The sequence below is a fragment of the Sarcophilus harrisii genome, chromosome 2, assembly GCF_902635505.1.
Source record: "Sarcophilus harrisii chromosome 2, mSarHar1.11, whole genome shotgun sequence".
Classification (NCBI taxonomy): domain Eukaryota; kingdom Metazoa; phylum Chordata; class Mammalia; order Dasyuromorphia; family Dasyuridae; genus Sarcophilus; species Sarcophilus harrisii.
In genome coordinates, this window is record NC_045427.1 from 263,791,722 (window position 1) to 263,809,645 (window position 17,924).

The 17,924-nt window shown below is 35.0% G+C and overlaps 1 protein-coding gene across 7 annotated transcripts in view; it reads left to right on the forward strand.

The window, feature by feature from the left end:
• Positions 1 to 17,924, forward strand: part of CAPN3 (calpain 3) — an 84,411-nt gene that overhangs the window by 39,588 nt on the left and 26,899 nt on the right. For 3 of the 7 annotated variants that reach the window (XM_031952157.1, XM_031952155.1, XM_031952158.1), the window contains exons 2-6: positions 6,087 to 6,156; positions 9,871 to 9,989; positions 14,410 to 14,543; positions 15,498 to 15,666; positions 16,781 to 16,918. In XM_031952157.1, coding sequence (XP_031808017.1) covers positions 6,087 to 6,156; positions 9,871 to 9,989; positions 14,410 to 14,543; positions 15,498 to 15,666; positions 16,781 to 16,918 — 630 coding nt within the window. Of the gene's footprint in view, positions 1 to 6,086; positions 6,157 to 9,870; positions 9,990 to 14,409; positions 14,544 to 15,497; positions 15,687 to 16,780; positions 16,919 to 17,924 lie in introns of those variants that run through there. The other 4 variants (XM_003756041.4, XM_031952159.1, XM_023500663.2 and 1 more) reach the window with 3 other exon arrangements.

Consider the following 17,924-nt stretch of genomic DNA (forward strand, 5'->3'; position numbering starts at 1 on the left):
CCCACACATGTAACTTGTGACTATTATTGGCTCTGTTTGAAGACATACCAATGGTAATTCTTCAGTCCTCAGTCTCTTTCCCTTGAGGCACCACTAGTGTTCAGAGATCCCTGGCCAATTTTAAATATAACATATCTAGCCAGAAAGGATGGGTATCTTGGAAAAGTCATATGGTGTACCAGACTTGGTGTCAAAATAATCCTGGATTCAAATCTTACCCTAGATACTTATTAACTATGTGACCTCGGGCAAGTCAATTATTATCTTTGGCTGCAGTGGGCTCATCTTTAAATGATGGGATTAGATTCAATGCCTTAGAAACTCCCTTCTAGGTCTAAACTTAAAATCATTGCAAAGATAATTACGCCCACACCCAAAAACTTTTTCTCCAGAGGTATGCTTCCCATCCAGTGGGGTGTGCCTGATTCCAGTAGCCATTGCCACCCCCATGCTATGTCAATCTGCACTACCCTATGGAGCAGCCATCATCCTTCTCCCAGTTAGCCTTTCCTTTCTGTCCTTTTGAGGATCAAGGACCAAGCCACCCCTTTCCAGGCACAAGATCACTATATTTATTCCTTCTGGTAGGATTCAGAGTCTTTTGTTGTAGCTTCTTTATCGTGGTTTTGTTTTATTGAAAATATAGGCATATTATAGTAGCTTTGATTAATTATGTTTTGCTGGCTTGCACTGTTGAGATAACATTTTATATTATTTTGCATTGATATAATGTTAATTACTGCATTTCACACACAACCAATAAAACCATTTTGTTTGAATTAATGAATCACATCTGTCAGCGAGCCAGACAATTAAGTAACAAATCAGTCCAAATAAATTTCTATCATTGTATAGGTAAGAAAAGAGCAATCACAAGGCAATTCCAATAAACTTGTGATGAAAAGTGCCATCCACATCCAGAGAGAGAACTTTAAAGACTGAATGTGAATCAAAGCATAGTATTTTCACCTTTTTTGTTGTTGTTTTTGTTGTTTGCTTGTTTTTTTTTCTTTCTCATTTTTTTTCTCCTTTTGATCTGATTTTTCTTATGCAGCATGAGAAATGTGGAAATATGTTAGAAGAATTACACATGTTAAACCTATATCAGATTGCTTTCTGTCTTGGAAAGGGGGTAGGGGGAAAGAGAGGGAGAAAACATTGGAACACCAAGTTTTGCAAAGGTGAATGTTGAAAACTAGCTTTGTATGCATTTGGAACAATAAAATTGTGTTTAAAATTTAAAAAAAAAAAACGTAATCATCAGTACAGAGTGAATAGTACTTTGTCCTAGAGCACCAATATAAAGAGAAGTTAGAGGACACTCCCATAGAGTGTCCATTTCTTTCCCATATGATACTTCTTCCCCAGAGGTATGCTTCCCATCCAGTGGGGTGTGCCTGATTCCAGTAACCATTGCCACCCCCATGCTATGTCAATCTGTACTCTCTATGGAACGGCCATCATCTTTTTCCCCAGTTAGCCTTTCCTTTCAATCCTTTTGAGGATCAAGGACCAAGCCACCCTTTTTCAGGGACAGTTGTGCCTCACCCCTACTCCATTCAATTGTTTTTTGCACCAGCTGAAAAAAATCTCCAATCAAAGCTTTAGAAAAAACAACCAGTTAAAAGATTGGATTCTTTTTTTTTTTTTTAATGATAATTTACATGTATAATTAATTAAATTTAAGTGTCATGTGTCATAGGATTTTCTAATGACAAATTATTTATTATAAAAATTCCACCATCATAATGAGTTGTATGAGGAAAATATTGGAAAAGTTACTATTAGAAAAGAATTAGAAAATTAGATACCTCAGATAGTTGTTTGTTGTTTGTCCTTTGTTCATAAAGAGGAACAATGATATCAGGAAGATGATGTCTTGACCTGAAAGTGAATTGGATTTAGGTGAGGCAGGGCTATACAAAGTCACCAGCTTCATTTTCTCCTCTGGAGCCAACTGGATCCAGTGGGAAGATAGAGATCAATATGACTGGCAAAGGCCCTGGATACAGAAGAAGATCTTGACCATTTTAAGCTAAGGTTTTTTGTTTTTTTTTAACTTGCCTCAGTTTGTCTGAGGCAACGCCCAATCAGTGATTAAAGCTAGATAAGAAGTGAGGCCCCCAAAATGATCTCTTTTGGGTACCCTCTATTTCATCATCCATGTTTTATATTACATATTTATATTATGTAAGAGATGGGAAGTATTACTCTATACTTAGAGATAATTTCTTGGTAAATGTTTATCGTCACAGAGGAATAGAATGTTAGAGCTGGAATACTCCTTAGATATAATCTAGTCCAAGTCCTTTATTTTTGCAAGTGAAGAAACTTATTATCATCATCATTATTATGAAAATTTTTAAAGTATTTGTCTATGGGGATTAGGCACAATCAGATGTAAACAATAGATGTTAGGAAAAGAGCTTTCAAACATTTCAAAGAAACGATGGAAAGGATCCCATTTCTATAGGATCCAAGACTTAAAGGCAAAAGTGGGTATAAAATAAGAAATGTGCAAACTTCTTTCAGAAAATAATCCTCAGCACCAAAGATTCATGCAGAAAAGATAATTTTCCCAAAACAAGCACACATGTATCTTTCTATTTATCCATTCATCCATTCATTCATCCTACCTATCTATCTCTTCATTTTTCTCTCTCCTTCTATCTAATAATTTACCATATGTATCTGTCTATTCATTTACCATACTATGCATTCATCTACTTATCTTTCTAGCTACCTATCTATTCATCTACCTATTTAATCCATCCATCTTTCTATACATCTATCTATTGATACATACACATAACACACCCAACAAGATCAGAGTCTTCATTGAATTAACAGTTACTACGTATCTGATTAGTGAAGTGGAAACAATAAGAAACACCAGAGAAAGTAACTGTGCTATCTTAATGTTCATAATAGTAAAGGAAGGGGAATATTGAGCAGACATAAATTAGATTTCAGAAAGTTCAAAGAAATAATGGGAATGAACCTGTAATTAGGAACTCAAAAAGAAAAGATAACTCAAAAGGTATAGGAAGATTCTCAAAATTATCATTCTAGTGATATAAATTCTTTGTAAATTTAGCAAAAATGCTAATGATAAGAAAAAATGGCTTTTTGAACAAAGACAGAAAGCAGCAAATTGGAGATAATATTAATCAAAGAGAGAGAAAACAGAACTACTGAATTCTTCTTTTGCTTTTATCTTTTCTATTAAGGGAAATAATTTTCAAAATGGAAATTAAAAGATATTTTTGAGGGAATTAAAACTAAAGATAACTGAGGCAATGGCAAGAAGGCAACTAGCTTCTTTGAATACAATCAGATTCAAGTCTTCTGGGCCAAACAAGTAACATCCTGGGATATAAAAGAACTTTGTTAATAGAATCACTAAATAATTCTCTATAATCTTTGAAAATGCATAAAGAAGGCTAGGGGTATGATTCAGAAAAGATTAATGAACTTGGAATTAGAAGTTTTGGATTTGAACCCTGGCCCAGCCACTTATTACCTGGAATGCTCTTGGATCATTGTGTCTTATCTTGGGTAAATCATTCAACTCCTCTTGGCTCATTTTTCAAGTGAATGAATTGGAATAGATGACTTCTAAGGTCCCTTTTAATGCCAAATCTGTGAAGATCCACTATCTTGATTTCAAAGAATATAGGGTAATGAGTTTGATATAAATTCCCAGTAAAATCCAAGAATTAATTATCAAATGATAGAAAGAAAAGGAAAGTGGGTACCAGGAGCCAGCAAAGATTCATTAAAAATAAATTCATGGCTAGATAATATTTTTATAGCTTTTTATTGACAAAACATATGCATGGGTAATTTTCCAACATTGACCCTTGCAAAAACTTCTGTTCCAACTTTTCCCTTCCTTCCCTCCACTCCTCCCCTAGATGGCAGGTAGTCCCATACATGTTAAATATGTTAAAGTATATGTTAAATCTATGTATTCATATTTATATCTTGCTGCACAAGAAAAATCAGATTTGGAAATAAGGTAAAAATAATCTGGGAAGAAAAACAAAAATGTAAGCAAACAATAACAAAAAGAGTGTAAATGCTATGTTGTGGTCCACATTCATTTCCCAGTGTTCTTTCACTGGGTGTAGCTGGTTCTGTTCATTACTGATCAATCGGAACTGATTTGGATCCTCTCATTGTTGAAGATAGCCATTTCCATCAGAATTGATCTTCATATAGTATTGTTGTTGAACTGTATAATGATCTCCTGGTTCTGCTCATTTCACTTGGCATCAGTTCATGTAAGTCTCTCCAAGCCTCTTTGTATTCATCCTGCTGGTCATTTCTTACAGAACAATAATATTCCATAACATTCATATACCACAATTTACTCAGCCTTTCTCCAATTGATGGACATCCATTCAATTTTCAGTTTCTAGTCACTACGAAAAAGGGTATGGCTAGATAATATTGAGAAAACTGCTCAAATCAGTGATCCCAAGCTGCTCTTTAACATAAAATTCATCTTTTTAACACAAATTTTCTGCCCGTGATAATATATAGATGCAAATTATAGAAAAATCATGATCATCAAAAAAACAAAATTGTGAATAACCCAAAAGACATGAAGAAACCACATGGTAGATATAAGTAGCCTATATACCATATTGCTAACGATGACTTTTACACAAAAATGTAGCATGAAATATATTTTTGCAGAAAATGTATGATTTGGAAAAGGAGATCTTTTAACAAAAGAAAGAGATAATAAATTGATGGAACCAAATATCTCACCGATACCCATGGAATGTGAGAAGACTTCAAGGAAGATTTCCAAGGTGAAATCTACTTCTATAGTAGATTTATGAGAAGAAATTGAAAAGAATTTCAAAGCCTAAGAAGGTATAAATGGATTGTCATCTACATGCCAGCTTCTTAAACTGTAGGTGACAACTCCATGTTGACTCTTATAACTGAATGTGGGGTTGCAAAATTATCATTTATTATCAGTAAATCTTTGATTTGTATATCTATTTTATGCACTTATATATCCAGGAACATGTAAAAATTTCTTAGGTGACAAGTAGAAAAAGTTGAAGAAGCCCTGATCTGCATCCATTCAAGGGAGTACTCATGATATCATGGGCCTATTAATTATGAGTATTCTAAAAGGCTCTATCCTGGTTCTTCTTCTCTTTTTTCTCTTTCCTATTTCACTTGGTAACTTCATCAGCAATCAGAGGCTTACATGAGTACTATATTTAAATGTCATTTTTTCTATTTGACTGGAATGTTTAAAAGTGCTCTATTTTATCAAAAATCTAATTCTGTCCCATAAGATTATACTCAAATTTTGCAGGTCACTTGTTTTTGGTTGCAATCTTAGACCCTTTACCTTTTGGAACACTATCTTCCAAGCTATCTGCTTTTTTATAGTGGTGGTTGCTATATCTTATGTGACCCCACATGTGGCTTCATGCTATTTAAATTCTTTGTTTCTGGCTACTTGAAGTATTTTTGCCTTGGCCTGGAAACTAAATTTTAACTATAATATTTCTGGGAGTTTTCATTTGGGATCTCTTTCAGGAGATGACTGGTAGATTCTTTCTATTTCTATTTTACCTTCTGGTTCCAAAATACCAAAGCAATTTTTTATGATCCATATATATTATATATAAATATATGCAAAAGAAAATCAAGGTCATATTGTTGGGGAGAATTTGTAAACAACTGGGTGAAAGGGGTCAAGAAAGATTTCATGTAGAAAGAAATGCTTGACTGGGTTTTGAAAAAAATTAGGGATTCTAAGAAGCAGAAGCGAGGAGGAATTACATTCTAGAGATGGGGACAGCTAGGGCAAAGGTTGGAAGATTGAAGTGATGTCTGTAAAGATGGTATGATTTGAACAAAAGAATACATGAAGAGGAGTAATGCATATGGAAATCAGAAAGGTAAGTTGGGACCTGGGTATTAAGAGGAGTTTATATTTAATTTTAGAAGGAATAGAGAAACACATTGATGTAGCTATTTGGCCACATCCCCCAAATTTAAGAAGCACCAAGTTGCTTGTCATTGATTTGTGTCATTTTTCCCTCTCACAGGAAATCTGCGAGAATCCCAGGTTTATCATTGGTGGAGCCAACAGAACTGACATCTGCCAAGGAGATTTAGGTGGGCAGTTCCCTATTGTTCTCTTATTCTGAGGCCAAGAGAAGGTCAAGCAGTGCTAGGAAGAAATGATTGACTATTCTTTTCGTTCTTTTCCCTTCTCATCTTTCTTCCTTTCTTTCTTCCCTTGTCCCTTTTCTCCCCTCTTCTTGGCAATCAGAGTTAAATGACTTGCCCAGGATCATAAAGCTAATACATAACTAAAGCTGGATTTGAACTCAGATCCTATTGACTCCAGGGCTGGTGCTATTTTTTTGCCATCTAGCTATCCCAAAAATGATTGACTTTTGGTGTCATTTTTCTAATTTTAGAAGCAAATTCTTCTCACATTTATTTACCTGCAGGTGCATATTTTTCATCTTGCTTTTCTATCTATGAGCATGTTGCTTTGTAGCACAGGAAAATAATAGAGTAGGGATAGAAACTAGATCTGCGTTTCGATATTATAGAAAAACTCTCTCTACAAATGCAAACCAGCATCTTTTCTGCTTCTTATGGGCTTAGAGAGGTAACTGAAGCACTGACAGATCAAGTGATTAGCCAATATGTATCACAGGTGGAGCTTGAATCGAGGATTGCCTGGCTATCCAGTACACTACATTGCCTTTCAATAAAAACAATAAGAACTAATCTATGTTGTGCTTCAACCCTTACAAAGAACTTTAAATATATTATTTCATTTGATTCTCACAGCATTGGGGTAGATGCTGTAATTATCTCCATTTCACAGAGAATAAAACTGAGGTTTTAAAAAAGTAGCTTGATCATTGTCAGATGGCTAATAAACACCCAAGTCTCCTGACTTCAAGCTCAGCACTCTATTCACTTTGCCACAATTCCTATCTGTAAGGTACATCTCACTTTACATTTTAGACACATTCCTGAAAAGGAGATGGACAAATTAATTTTTTCTTATCATACTTTAAATTATGCTTTAACCTTTTGAGGAAGGCTTTTTCTTTTAAAGAACTGTTAGGGTAATTTGTTCAATATAGAATCTTTTTAGAATGTTCAGGAGAAAGAGCACCAGTTTTGGAATCATAGAATGTTTTCAAAATCCCACTTTGATATTTAACATCTTTGTAAACTCAAGGAAGTCAATCTTTTTTGGTTTCAGTTTCTTCTTCTCTAAAACAAAAGGATTGTATTAAATGACTCAAAATCTATGATCCTATATGTAATAAATGTAAGAGGCAATCACCTATTTTTTTTTATTTTTGCACATGTGGGTCCTTTTCCCTTTTTTAAGATCTCTTTGGGATACAGGACCAGTAGATACACTGATGGATCAAAGGGTATGCACAGTTTAATATCCTTTGGGCATAGTTCCAACTTGCTCTCCAGAATGGTTGAATCAGTTCACAACTCCACCAACAATGTATTAGTGTCCCAGTTTTTCCATATCGCCTCCAACATTTATCATTATCTTTTCCTGTCATCTTAGTCAATCTGAGAGGTGTGTAGCAGTACCTCAAAGTTGTCTTAATTTTCATTTCTCTGATCAATAGTGATTTAGAGCATTTTTCATATGATTAGGAATGGTTTTAATTTCTTCATCTGAAAACTGTTCATATTCTTTAACCATGTATCAGTTGGAGAATGGCTTCTATTCTTATAAATTTGAGTTAATTCTCTATATATTTTAGAAATGAAGCCTTTATCAGAACTCTTAGATGTAAATTTCCCCCCCAGTTTTCTGCTTTCCTTTTAACTTTGTTTGCCTTGGTTTTGTTTATATAAAAAACTTTTTAAACTTAATATAATCAAAATTATCCACTTTGCAAGAAATGATATATTTGTAGGAAACCTACTTCCTTAAAAATATATTATTTTAAACCATTCCTATTATTCTCAATATAGCTAAATACATATACTGTTGCAGAATCAGACATTAATTTAATTATGGTAATAGTTTTTCATCAGGATGTAGGTTTCTGTGTTTTCATGTCAATGAATCACCATTATCTGCAATATTTGAACTGTAGTTCCTCCTGTGTCTTAAACCTGAATGAAGTTTGATCCCAAGTTTTCTTCAAATTATGATCAGTAATTAAATTATAACCCAATATAAGTATACATGTCTGTCAAGTAAAGTGAAACATTTCTTATAGATAAGAATTGTGGCATAGTGAATAGAGTGGTGAGCTTGAAATCAGGAAACTTGGGTGTCCCACCTAGGTATTTATTAGCCACCTGACAGCAAATAGTTCACTTAATCTTTTAAACCTCAGTTTGAAATGGAGATAATTATAGCATCTAACCCAATGTTGGGAGAATCGATATGTATAGATTAGAAATAAAATATGTGTTGATTAGAAATATGACTATATTTATATATTAGTTATATATTATTTAATATTATATTAGTTATGTAAGCATATAACTAATATAGCAATATATTTATTTGTACATTAATTATTTATTTTATTTATTTCTACTCAATAAATATTTTCCAAAAGGATGTAATTTAATAAAATTTCCTTCAACCTAAAGGTTCCATTAAAAATTCACTCTTTGCTAATGACAGTCTAATGGAAAAAATCTCTGAATTTGTGGTTAGAATAATTGGGTTGGAGTCCTAGTTGTCCTGTTTACCCTCAATGTGACCTTGATAATAATAATAATTAGTAATTAAAATAGGTTTTCAATATTTTTACATAAAATTATTTACATTAATATTTACATTTCTATTGCCTCTTACAGTTTTCAAAGCACTCCCACATACATTATCTCACAATAAACTTCTGAGTTAGGAAGTATAAATAATTTCAGTTTCAACTAAGAAAACAGCAATTCAGAGAAGTGATAGCCAGTGTAGAGTAGCTGAGAGTTGAAACCAGGGCTTTTTTCTCCAATTATACTATCCTTTCCATTATATTCTTGTCTCTGCTTATCCTCTTGATCATGAAAGATTTGGTGGGGGGGAGTAGATTGCCAGAGAACAATAAGGCAGTGCAATTGGTGAGGGTGCAGAATGTAGCCACATATATAATTTGAGGATTGTGATAGATAAATTTATGGGATAAGCTAAAAGAATTAAGATTATTTGATTTCAGGAAAAGAGATAGAAAAGAAAATAGATAGGAGAATATCTAATTGTTCCAGGATAGTTTCTGTCTTAAATCCATTCAAAAGATAATTAAATGAGAGCTATAATAACAAGAAAAATGAGAACCATATTAATAATTATTATTATGGTCATTATTAATAGTCATTCACATTTACATAGTGCTTTGCACTTTACAAAGCTCCTTCCTCTTTCCTTATCAACAACCCTTTGAGTTAATAGTGCAAGTATTTATAGCTCCACTCTACAAATAGAAAAAATAAGACTTCAGACATTTATGTGACTGGTCAAGTTACCTAATTACTGTCAGCCCCAGTTTCCCCACCTGTAAAATGGAGGTAATAATAGACTTACTTCTCAGGATTGTGAGGATCAAATGAGATAACAATAATTGTAAGATACCTAGCACCATATCTGACATGTAGTAAGTGCTACATAAATGTTAGCTATCATCATCATAGGAATAATAGGAACATTTATATAGAGCTTATTGTGTGCCAGACTGTGCTAAATGCTTTTAATACCAATTTCACAAGGTTGTCTTGAAGATTAAGCAAAAAACATAGGTAAAGCACTTTGCAAATCTTAAAAACCACATTTAAATGCCAACAGTTATTATTCTTACTCACTATACTTTTCCTTTCCTACAGGGGACTGCTGGTTCCTGGCTGCCATTGCCTGCTTGACCCTGAATGAGCGACTACTTTTCCGCGTTATCCCCCATGATCAAACTTTCACTGAAAACTATGCTGGGATTTTTCATTTCCAGGTGAGGTGCTAGGCTTTCAAAGAGAATGTAAATGGGGGGAATGATATGACTACGCATTTATAAAGAACATTGGATTTGAAGTCAGAGAACTAAAGTCATGCTTACCACCGACATGACTCTGGGCTATCCAGTTAACCTCTCTGACCTCAGTGTTTTTTCTGTCTCTTTTGCTTGAATTTGTGTTCCTGGCACGTAGCACATACTGCTAAATAGCCCAACACATGGGAAGTACTTAATATGCTCTAGCTATATACCTACCTATCTGGTTATCTATCCATTCATCCATCTATCTATCCATCTGCCAATTATCTATCTACCTCCATACCATCTATCACTTATCTTTCCATCCATCCATCTAAGCATTATCTATTTGTCTTTTGTATATCTATCTATGTAGATATCTATCTAGCTATCTCTTTATCCATGTCATCTGTCTATTTATTTATCTGCCTATCATCTACCTACCCACGTATCTATTTAACCTATCTATCTATCCATTCATTAATTTACCTATTCATACATCTACTTATCTGCTATTAATTCATCAATCCATCTACTTGTCTGCCTAGTTATCCATTTATCAATTTATCTACTTCTTTATCAATCTGCCTATCAACTATCTGCATTTATCTATATATCCATCCATCTATCCATCATCCATCTATCTATCTATCTATCCATCACCCACTTACCTATTTGCCTGTTTATACTTATCCATACCTATTATACTAAATACATTTTTATCTACCTATCCCCCACCTATGAATCCATCCATTCATCTATCTATTTATCTATCTATCCATTACCCACTTACCTATCTGCCTAGCTATAGCTCTCATAAGTACATTTATAGATATACTTATCTATAGTCATATACCTATCTACCTATTATACTAAATACATATTTATCTACCTATCCCCCACCTGTGAATCCATCCCATCTATCCATCCATCCATCCATCCATCTATTTGTCTACTACATATCTAAAATGGGGGCAAAGTTGCACTGGCATTGCTTGTGCTGCTTTTGCCACAAGACTATGGGAGGAAAATAGATGTGGGCAAACCTGCCTATTGGTGGAAGAAGGAGGGTAGAAAGGGGAAGAAGGTGGGAGAACAGGTGTTCATCTCTGCCCAGTGTACAGCCCTGTTTATTGTTGGAAAATTCAGCTTCACCATGTGCTCCAGATGGAGCAGGAAATAGACATCCTGTGCAACAGCAGGTCAGTCTATTTTAGCCTCTCCCCAGCTGCTGAAGCTCTGCTGAAATTCATAGCCCATCCCAAATATTTTCCAAACCCCTAGTACTGTGTTTAACTCTCTAAGGCATCTATGGGGGCTCCCAGGAAAGGGTCCACAGCTGTCATTGTACTTCACATTAAAATTGAGCATAAACCAAATTCACAATTTACTTGAAAGCCTTTTGCTGGTCTTTGTTGCCAAGCAAAGTATGCTTTATGAAGCATGAGTGTGAACTATGAATAAATAAAATACTCTGTTGGTCCATCAATCCAAAGTAATTCTTTAACATTTGTTAGATACAGTAACAGCAATATTATGTAATGATCAATTATGACAGACTTAGCTCTTCTCAGTGATACAGTAATCCAAGAAAATTCCAGTATGGATGGAAAACATCTGCATCCAAAGAAAGAACTATGGAGATTGGATAGAGATCAAAGCATACTATTCTCACTTTTTTTGTTGTTTCTTTTTCATGTTTTTTTTTCTCTTTTGTTCTGATTTTTATCTTTCTCAACATGACAAAATAGGGAAACATGTTTAAAATTATTGTATAACCTATATCAGATTGCTTGCTGTTTGGGGGAAGAAGGATATAAGGGAGAGAAGGAGAACAATTTGGAACTTAAAATCTTACAAAAATGAACATTGAAAACCATCTTTGCATTTAGTTGGAAAATAAAATAAAATAATACTGTTAAGTAAGCTGTGTTAGATAAATCAAGGCTATTGCAGGCACGTTCATCACAGGTGTAAATTTGGAAAGAACTTCAGAGGCCATCTACTGTGATGACCCCATTATTTTATAGATGTAATTAATTTTCTTTTAAAAAATAATCATTTTCTGAATGTAAACTGTTTGCATTTTTGTTTTTCTTCCTGGGTTATTTCTACCTTCTGAATCCAATTCTCCCTGTGCAACAAGAGAACTGTTCGGTTCTGCACACATATATTGTATCTAGGATATACTGTGACATATTTAACATGTATAGGACTGCTTGCCATCTAGGGGAGGGGGTGGAGGGAGAGAGGGGAAAAATCGGAACAGAAGTGAGTGCAAGGGATAATGTTGTAAAAAAATTACCCTGGCATAGGTTCTGTCAGTAAAAAGTTATTATAATAAAAGAAGAAGAAAAAATTAATCATTTTCAACTAACAATCATTTATTTTCTTTCTCCCACTCTCACCCTCACAACCTGTGTAACAAAAATACACAATGAAGCAAAGCAAATTCTCACATTGGCCAAATACAAAAGTGACTCATCCTGCATCTTGAGAGCATCACCTCTCTAGCAGGTGATAGATAACATACTTCATCTTCAGTTCTTGGTAATTCTCATTGCATTGATCAGAACTCTCAAGTGACTTGGATTTACGATGATGGGACTTCTTCCTAGAGTAGACCTACCCTCAGTCAGTCAGTCAACTAACATTTATTAAGCACCTGTTATTTACCGGACACTTTGTGAAGTATTATACAGATAAAACCAAAAAGTAGTCTCTTCATTTCTAAAGGACTAATGATAAAAAAAAAAAATCCTATTCCCCTCTAGAGAAAGAACTGAGGAGCCCTGAAGGAAAATTGAAGTATAGTTTTCTCACTTTATTTTTCTTGCTTTTCTGGTGATAAAGCTAATATGGAACTATTTTTGCCAGATTTCATATGTATAATTGATACATTGCTTGCCTTCTCGGTGAGTGAAAGAGGATAAGGGAGGAAAGGAATTTGGAACTCAAAATTAAAAAAAAAAAAAAAAGAATATTGAAAAATAAATAAATGTTTGTTTGTTGAAAGGAAAATAAAAAGTCTGCACTCTCACTGACCTCAAATCCTTATTATCTTGCTAAGAAGAAGCAGATTAACTATTTGCTCACTGAGTGACCTAGCTTTGCCTTTCAAATTTGGGCAATATTACAATCTGAAAACCAGAGTCTTTTCCCTCTCAATCCATTTTTTTCCCTGATCTGAAAAGGATCTATCTAGGGGTATGATAGTAAATGTTTAACAACCTTCTCTCTAAGGGGAAAAACCCATATACACAAGATGCTTTTAAGTTTAATCTGTATTATTAACAATTTTTCCCATCACTTTCTTAAGTTTAGACAATCAACAAAATGATAAATCAATTCCTGATTTGTAGTATTTTCTGATTTCTGAAATGTAAATGCTCATTTTGAAACTTTAACAATTAATAGTGAGTTCAAGCAAGCTGTAGCATACAAATCCTAGATTTGCCTTTTCTCTGACTACATTAATATTTGCTGTAGGAACCAATCATATGTCATTTAATATGCACTGCCTGTCTCATATCCTAGTTATGAGTGTACTTGTATCACTAACTAAATTATAATCTTCTTTTTGGTGAGGACTATTTCCTATGCTTCTTTGTATCTCTAACATGCCTATCATATTTCTTTGTACATAATTAGCATATAATAAATATTTTTGTTAAATGAACTGCAAATAGACATGTTAAAGTATTCTAAATAGTGTCTCACAATGTAAAAAGCTATGGTTAATGTTCAGTCACATTTGATTGTAACCCTGCAGACCATAGCACACCAATACTGTCCAATGTGGTCTTCTTGGCAAGGATAATGGAGTGTTTTGCCATTTCCTTCTTCAATGGATTAAGGGAAACAGGGTGAGTGTCTGAGGATGGATTTGAATTCAGGTCTTAGTAACTTCAGGCTCAGCACTCTATCCACTGAGCTACCTACAGTTGCCTCACATAAAACCTAGGATAAGGAAAAAAATCAATACATCCAAATTTGCTAAGTAATCATATTCAGAAATAATTCAGGATTGCTGAACTAGGAGCCTTGTTCATCAAGGCTGATGGGAAGATTTCTGGCTATGTCTCCTTCCTGGAACATTCTCCCTTCTCTTCTCTGACTACTGATCTCCCTGGCTTCCTTTAAGTCCCATTTAAAACCCTAGATGCTGTAGAGGAAGCCTTCCCTAACCCCTCTTAATTCCAGTGCCTTCCTCCTTTTAGCTATTTTCTGTCTTATAAATAACTTGCTTCGTATATATTTGTTAGCTTGTTGTTTCCTCCTGTTCCTAGAAGGAAGGGATTATCTATAGTCTCTTTTTGTATTCCTAGCACTTAGCACGTAGCAGGCACTTAATAAATGGTTGCTGATTGATTATTGATTGATTAATGTTTCCATTCAGTTCTGGCGTTATGGAGACTGGGTGGATGTGGTTATTGATGACTGCCTCCCAACCTATAACAACCAGCTGGTCTTCACCAAATCCAACCATCGCAATGAGTTTTGGAGTGCTCTGTTGGAAAAGGCCTACGCAAAGTAAGATGATGCTCTTGAATTCCCAGTACTGAAGAGAGGAGATGGGTTGTAAAAATTGTCTCAAGCCTCATGACGCAAGTTTTGGGGGGGGGGGTGAGAGAGAGAGAGAGAAAGACAGAGACAGAGAGACAAAGAGAGACAGAGACAGAGACAGACAGAGACAGAGACAGACAGAGACAGAGAGGGGAAAGGGGAAAAAGGAAGAGGGAAAAGGAGGGAAAAAACAGAGGGAAGAGGAGAAGGAGGGTGAGAAAATGGGGAAAGAGAGAGAGAGAAGGACATGGGGGGACAGGGAGAGGTAGAAGAAGGCAGAGGGAAGGAGGAACAAAGAGGAAGAAAGGAAAGAAGAGACAGAGACAGAAAATGTAAATATGAAGCCAATTTGGAGAAAGTCATCCCATTAGTGAAGTCAAACCTCAAAGAAAAGAGAAAAAATACCTCCCTTCATCTATGTAGAGGTGTGGGACTATAGAGATGAAACACTGCAAATATGATCATTTTGGTTGATATGTTGTTTTGCTAAACTGTCTTTTTTTCCTAAAAGTATTTCATCTTATTTTTTTCAACTCTCTGGGCTAGAGAGAGGAGGAGAATATATTTTAAAAATAAAGGTGTTTTAAAAACAAAAGCTAATAATAAAAATGTAAAAGAGCAAAAAAATCAATAAAAACAATAAAAACAAAACCCATCCAAGCTACAAGCAGTTCTAGGTTTTTAAAATTCTCTAATAAAAATAAAGACTTTACATACTTACCTTGAGGGTTCTTATAGCTATTTTATTCCAGTTCTAGTAATCCAAGCATGTACTAATTGAAACTATCTCTGGAGCTCAGGACCCAGAGGCCCACCTGACTCCAGCTTATGAATCAAAAACTGGTTACCTCAGGTGAACCATGTGGGGCACATTGCCCTAGAATTTTGTGATTTGAAATTTTCCCTCATATTTTCCCCAAGGCTCCATGGCTCTTATGAAGCCCTGAAAGGTGGTAATACCACAGAAGCTATGGAGGACTTCACTGGAGGAGTGACAGAATTCTTTGAGATCAAGGATGCTCCCAGAGACATGTACAAGATCATGAAGAAAGCTATTGAGAGGGGTTCCCTCATGGGCTGCTCCATTGATGTGAGTCCAGGGGTGTCCAGGTGGGCAAAGTATATTCCAAGCCCATTAGTAAATGAATAATCACATAATGCCTTCCTAATTCCTCGATTACCTACCAGTGCTCATGGATAGATCAAATAGAAAGTAGAAGGGTCAGTGAAAAGACAGAATACTACTCTGTTAAAACCAGGATTCTCAATCTTTTTATGTTATGGATCCTTTAGCAATTTGGTGAAGTTTATAGTCTTCTCAGAATAACATTTATAAACGCATAAAATACATAGGATTACCAAAAAAAAAAAGTCAATTATATTGAAATAGTAACCAAATAGGAAAAAAAATGGTGACATCGTGTATCTAATAGCAGATATAATGACTTCAACAATATAAAATAATGATGAGTATAAATGATATTTAGAGATATCTGCAATAACTACAATGTGATATGAAAATATCTGTGATTTCTATTGGTGACAAAGCCACTGGTACTGCTAATACTGCTATAGTATATTGCCTACATTCAATCGAAGAGAATACCAAATTTTAGTGAGAGCTTAATGAAAATAACATTTTTCCTAGACCCCCTGAAATCAAACTCTTTGGAAGTCCATAGACTCCAAGTTAAGAACTCCTGGTCTAGAGAGAAGGCAATGACATCTTTCTATACGTGGTATGCTCAAAGCTTATTGGTTTTACTTCCCCTTTCTTTTAGAACAAAGAAATAGAGCTGAATTCCAGAGCCTTCCACAATTCTTTAAATGTGTCAGTCTTGTTATTCTTCATATTAGCCATCTTTCTCTGGGCCAAGAATCCTCTTCTTTCTGGGATTCACCTAAATGGGTATAGTTTAAATCTAGAATCCTGAATTTGGTGGGACCAATGAATGCAAGCTACTCCATCTCATACCAAGGAAAAACAGGATTTTTCTCTCTATGTTTTCTTCCTTTATTGTTTTATTTCCACCTTTTTCTTTTTCACTCTTAGAGTTTATATTTTCCTCTTTTTCCTTGGCTGTTTGTCTCTGTCCTTAATGAATTTCTTGTTTCCTTTCTGCCCTTTCTCTTCCCCCCCCTTTCTCTCCCTTTCTCCCCAATCTTCTTTCACTGTCCTATGTCCTTCCTTTCCCTGTCCTCAGGATGGTACAAACATGACCTATGGGACTTCTGGTTGTAGCATGGGGGACCTGATTGCTAGGATGGTGAAGAATTTGGATAACTCCCAACTAAGGGACTCAGACCTAGATCCAAGAGGCACAGATGACAGGCCATCCCGGGTTTGTATACTTGAGATGATGAGTAATCCCTTTCCCTTTGACTACTGACTGATTCTCATGTCTACATGATCCTTCTTCATTCCCTGCTTCCTGCCTTTCCCTGCATGTTTAGCATGCAGATAACTGCCTTGAGACTTTGGAATAGACTTAACTGGGATCTTTAAATGCTAATAATTAACAAACTGTTTGTATGGTATTGGCCAAATCACTTTCTGTCTTTGGGTCTGGGGAGGTGGGGGAAAAGCTTACAGATCATTATTTGGTAACATTATTATAGTGTTTCACATAATCTATACCAGCTTGTAGACCATTCTACCTCTCAATTGCCTACCAGTGCTCAGGGCAAATAGAAAATAGTAAGATCAGTGAAAAAGACAGAATACTACTCTATCTAGATCAAGGGTCTCTTGGATCTAGTTGGCAACTGGATAAAGCCTGTGGCTCCATTTTCAGAATAACATTTTTTTTATTATAATAATTTTTTTTTATTTACTAGCCTTTTATTTACAGGTTATATGTATGGGTAACTTTACAGCATTGACAATTGCCAAACCTCTTGTTTCAATTTTTCCCCTCCTTCCTCTCATCCCCTCCCCCAGATGGCAGGATGACCAGTAGATGTTAAATATATTAAAATATAAATTAGATACACAATAAGTATACATGACCAAAACGTTATTTTGCTGTACAAAAAGAATCGGACTCTGAAATATTGTACAATTAGCCTGTGAAGGAAATCAAAAATGCAGGTGTGCATAAATATAGGGATTGGGAATTCAATGTAATGATTTTTAGTCATTTCCCAGAGTTCTTTCTCTGGGCGTAGCTGGTTCAGTTCATTACTGCTCCATTGGAAATGATTTGGTTGATCTCATTGCTGAGGATGGCCAGGTCCATCAGAACTGGTCATCATATAATATTGTTGTTGAAGTATATAATGATCTCTTGGCCTTGCTTGTTTCACTCAGCATCAGTTTGTGTAAATCTCTCCAGGCCTTTCTGAAAT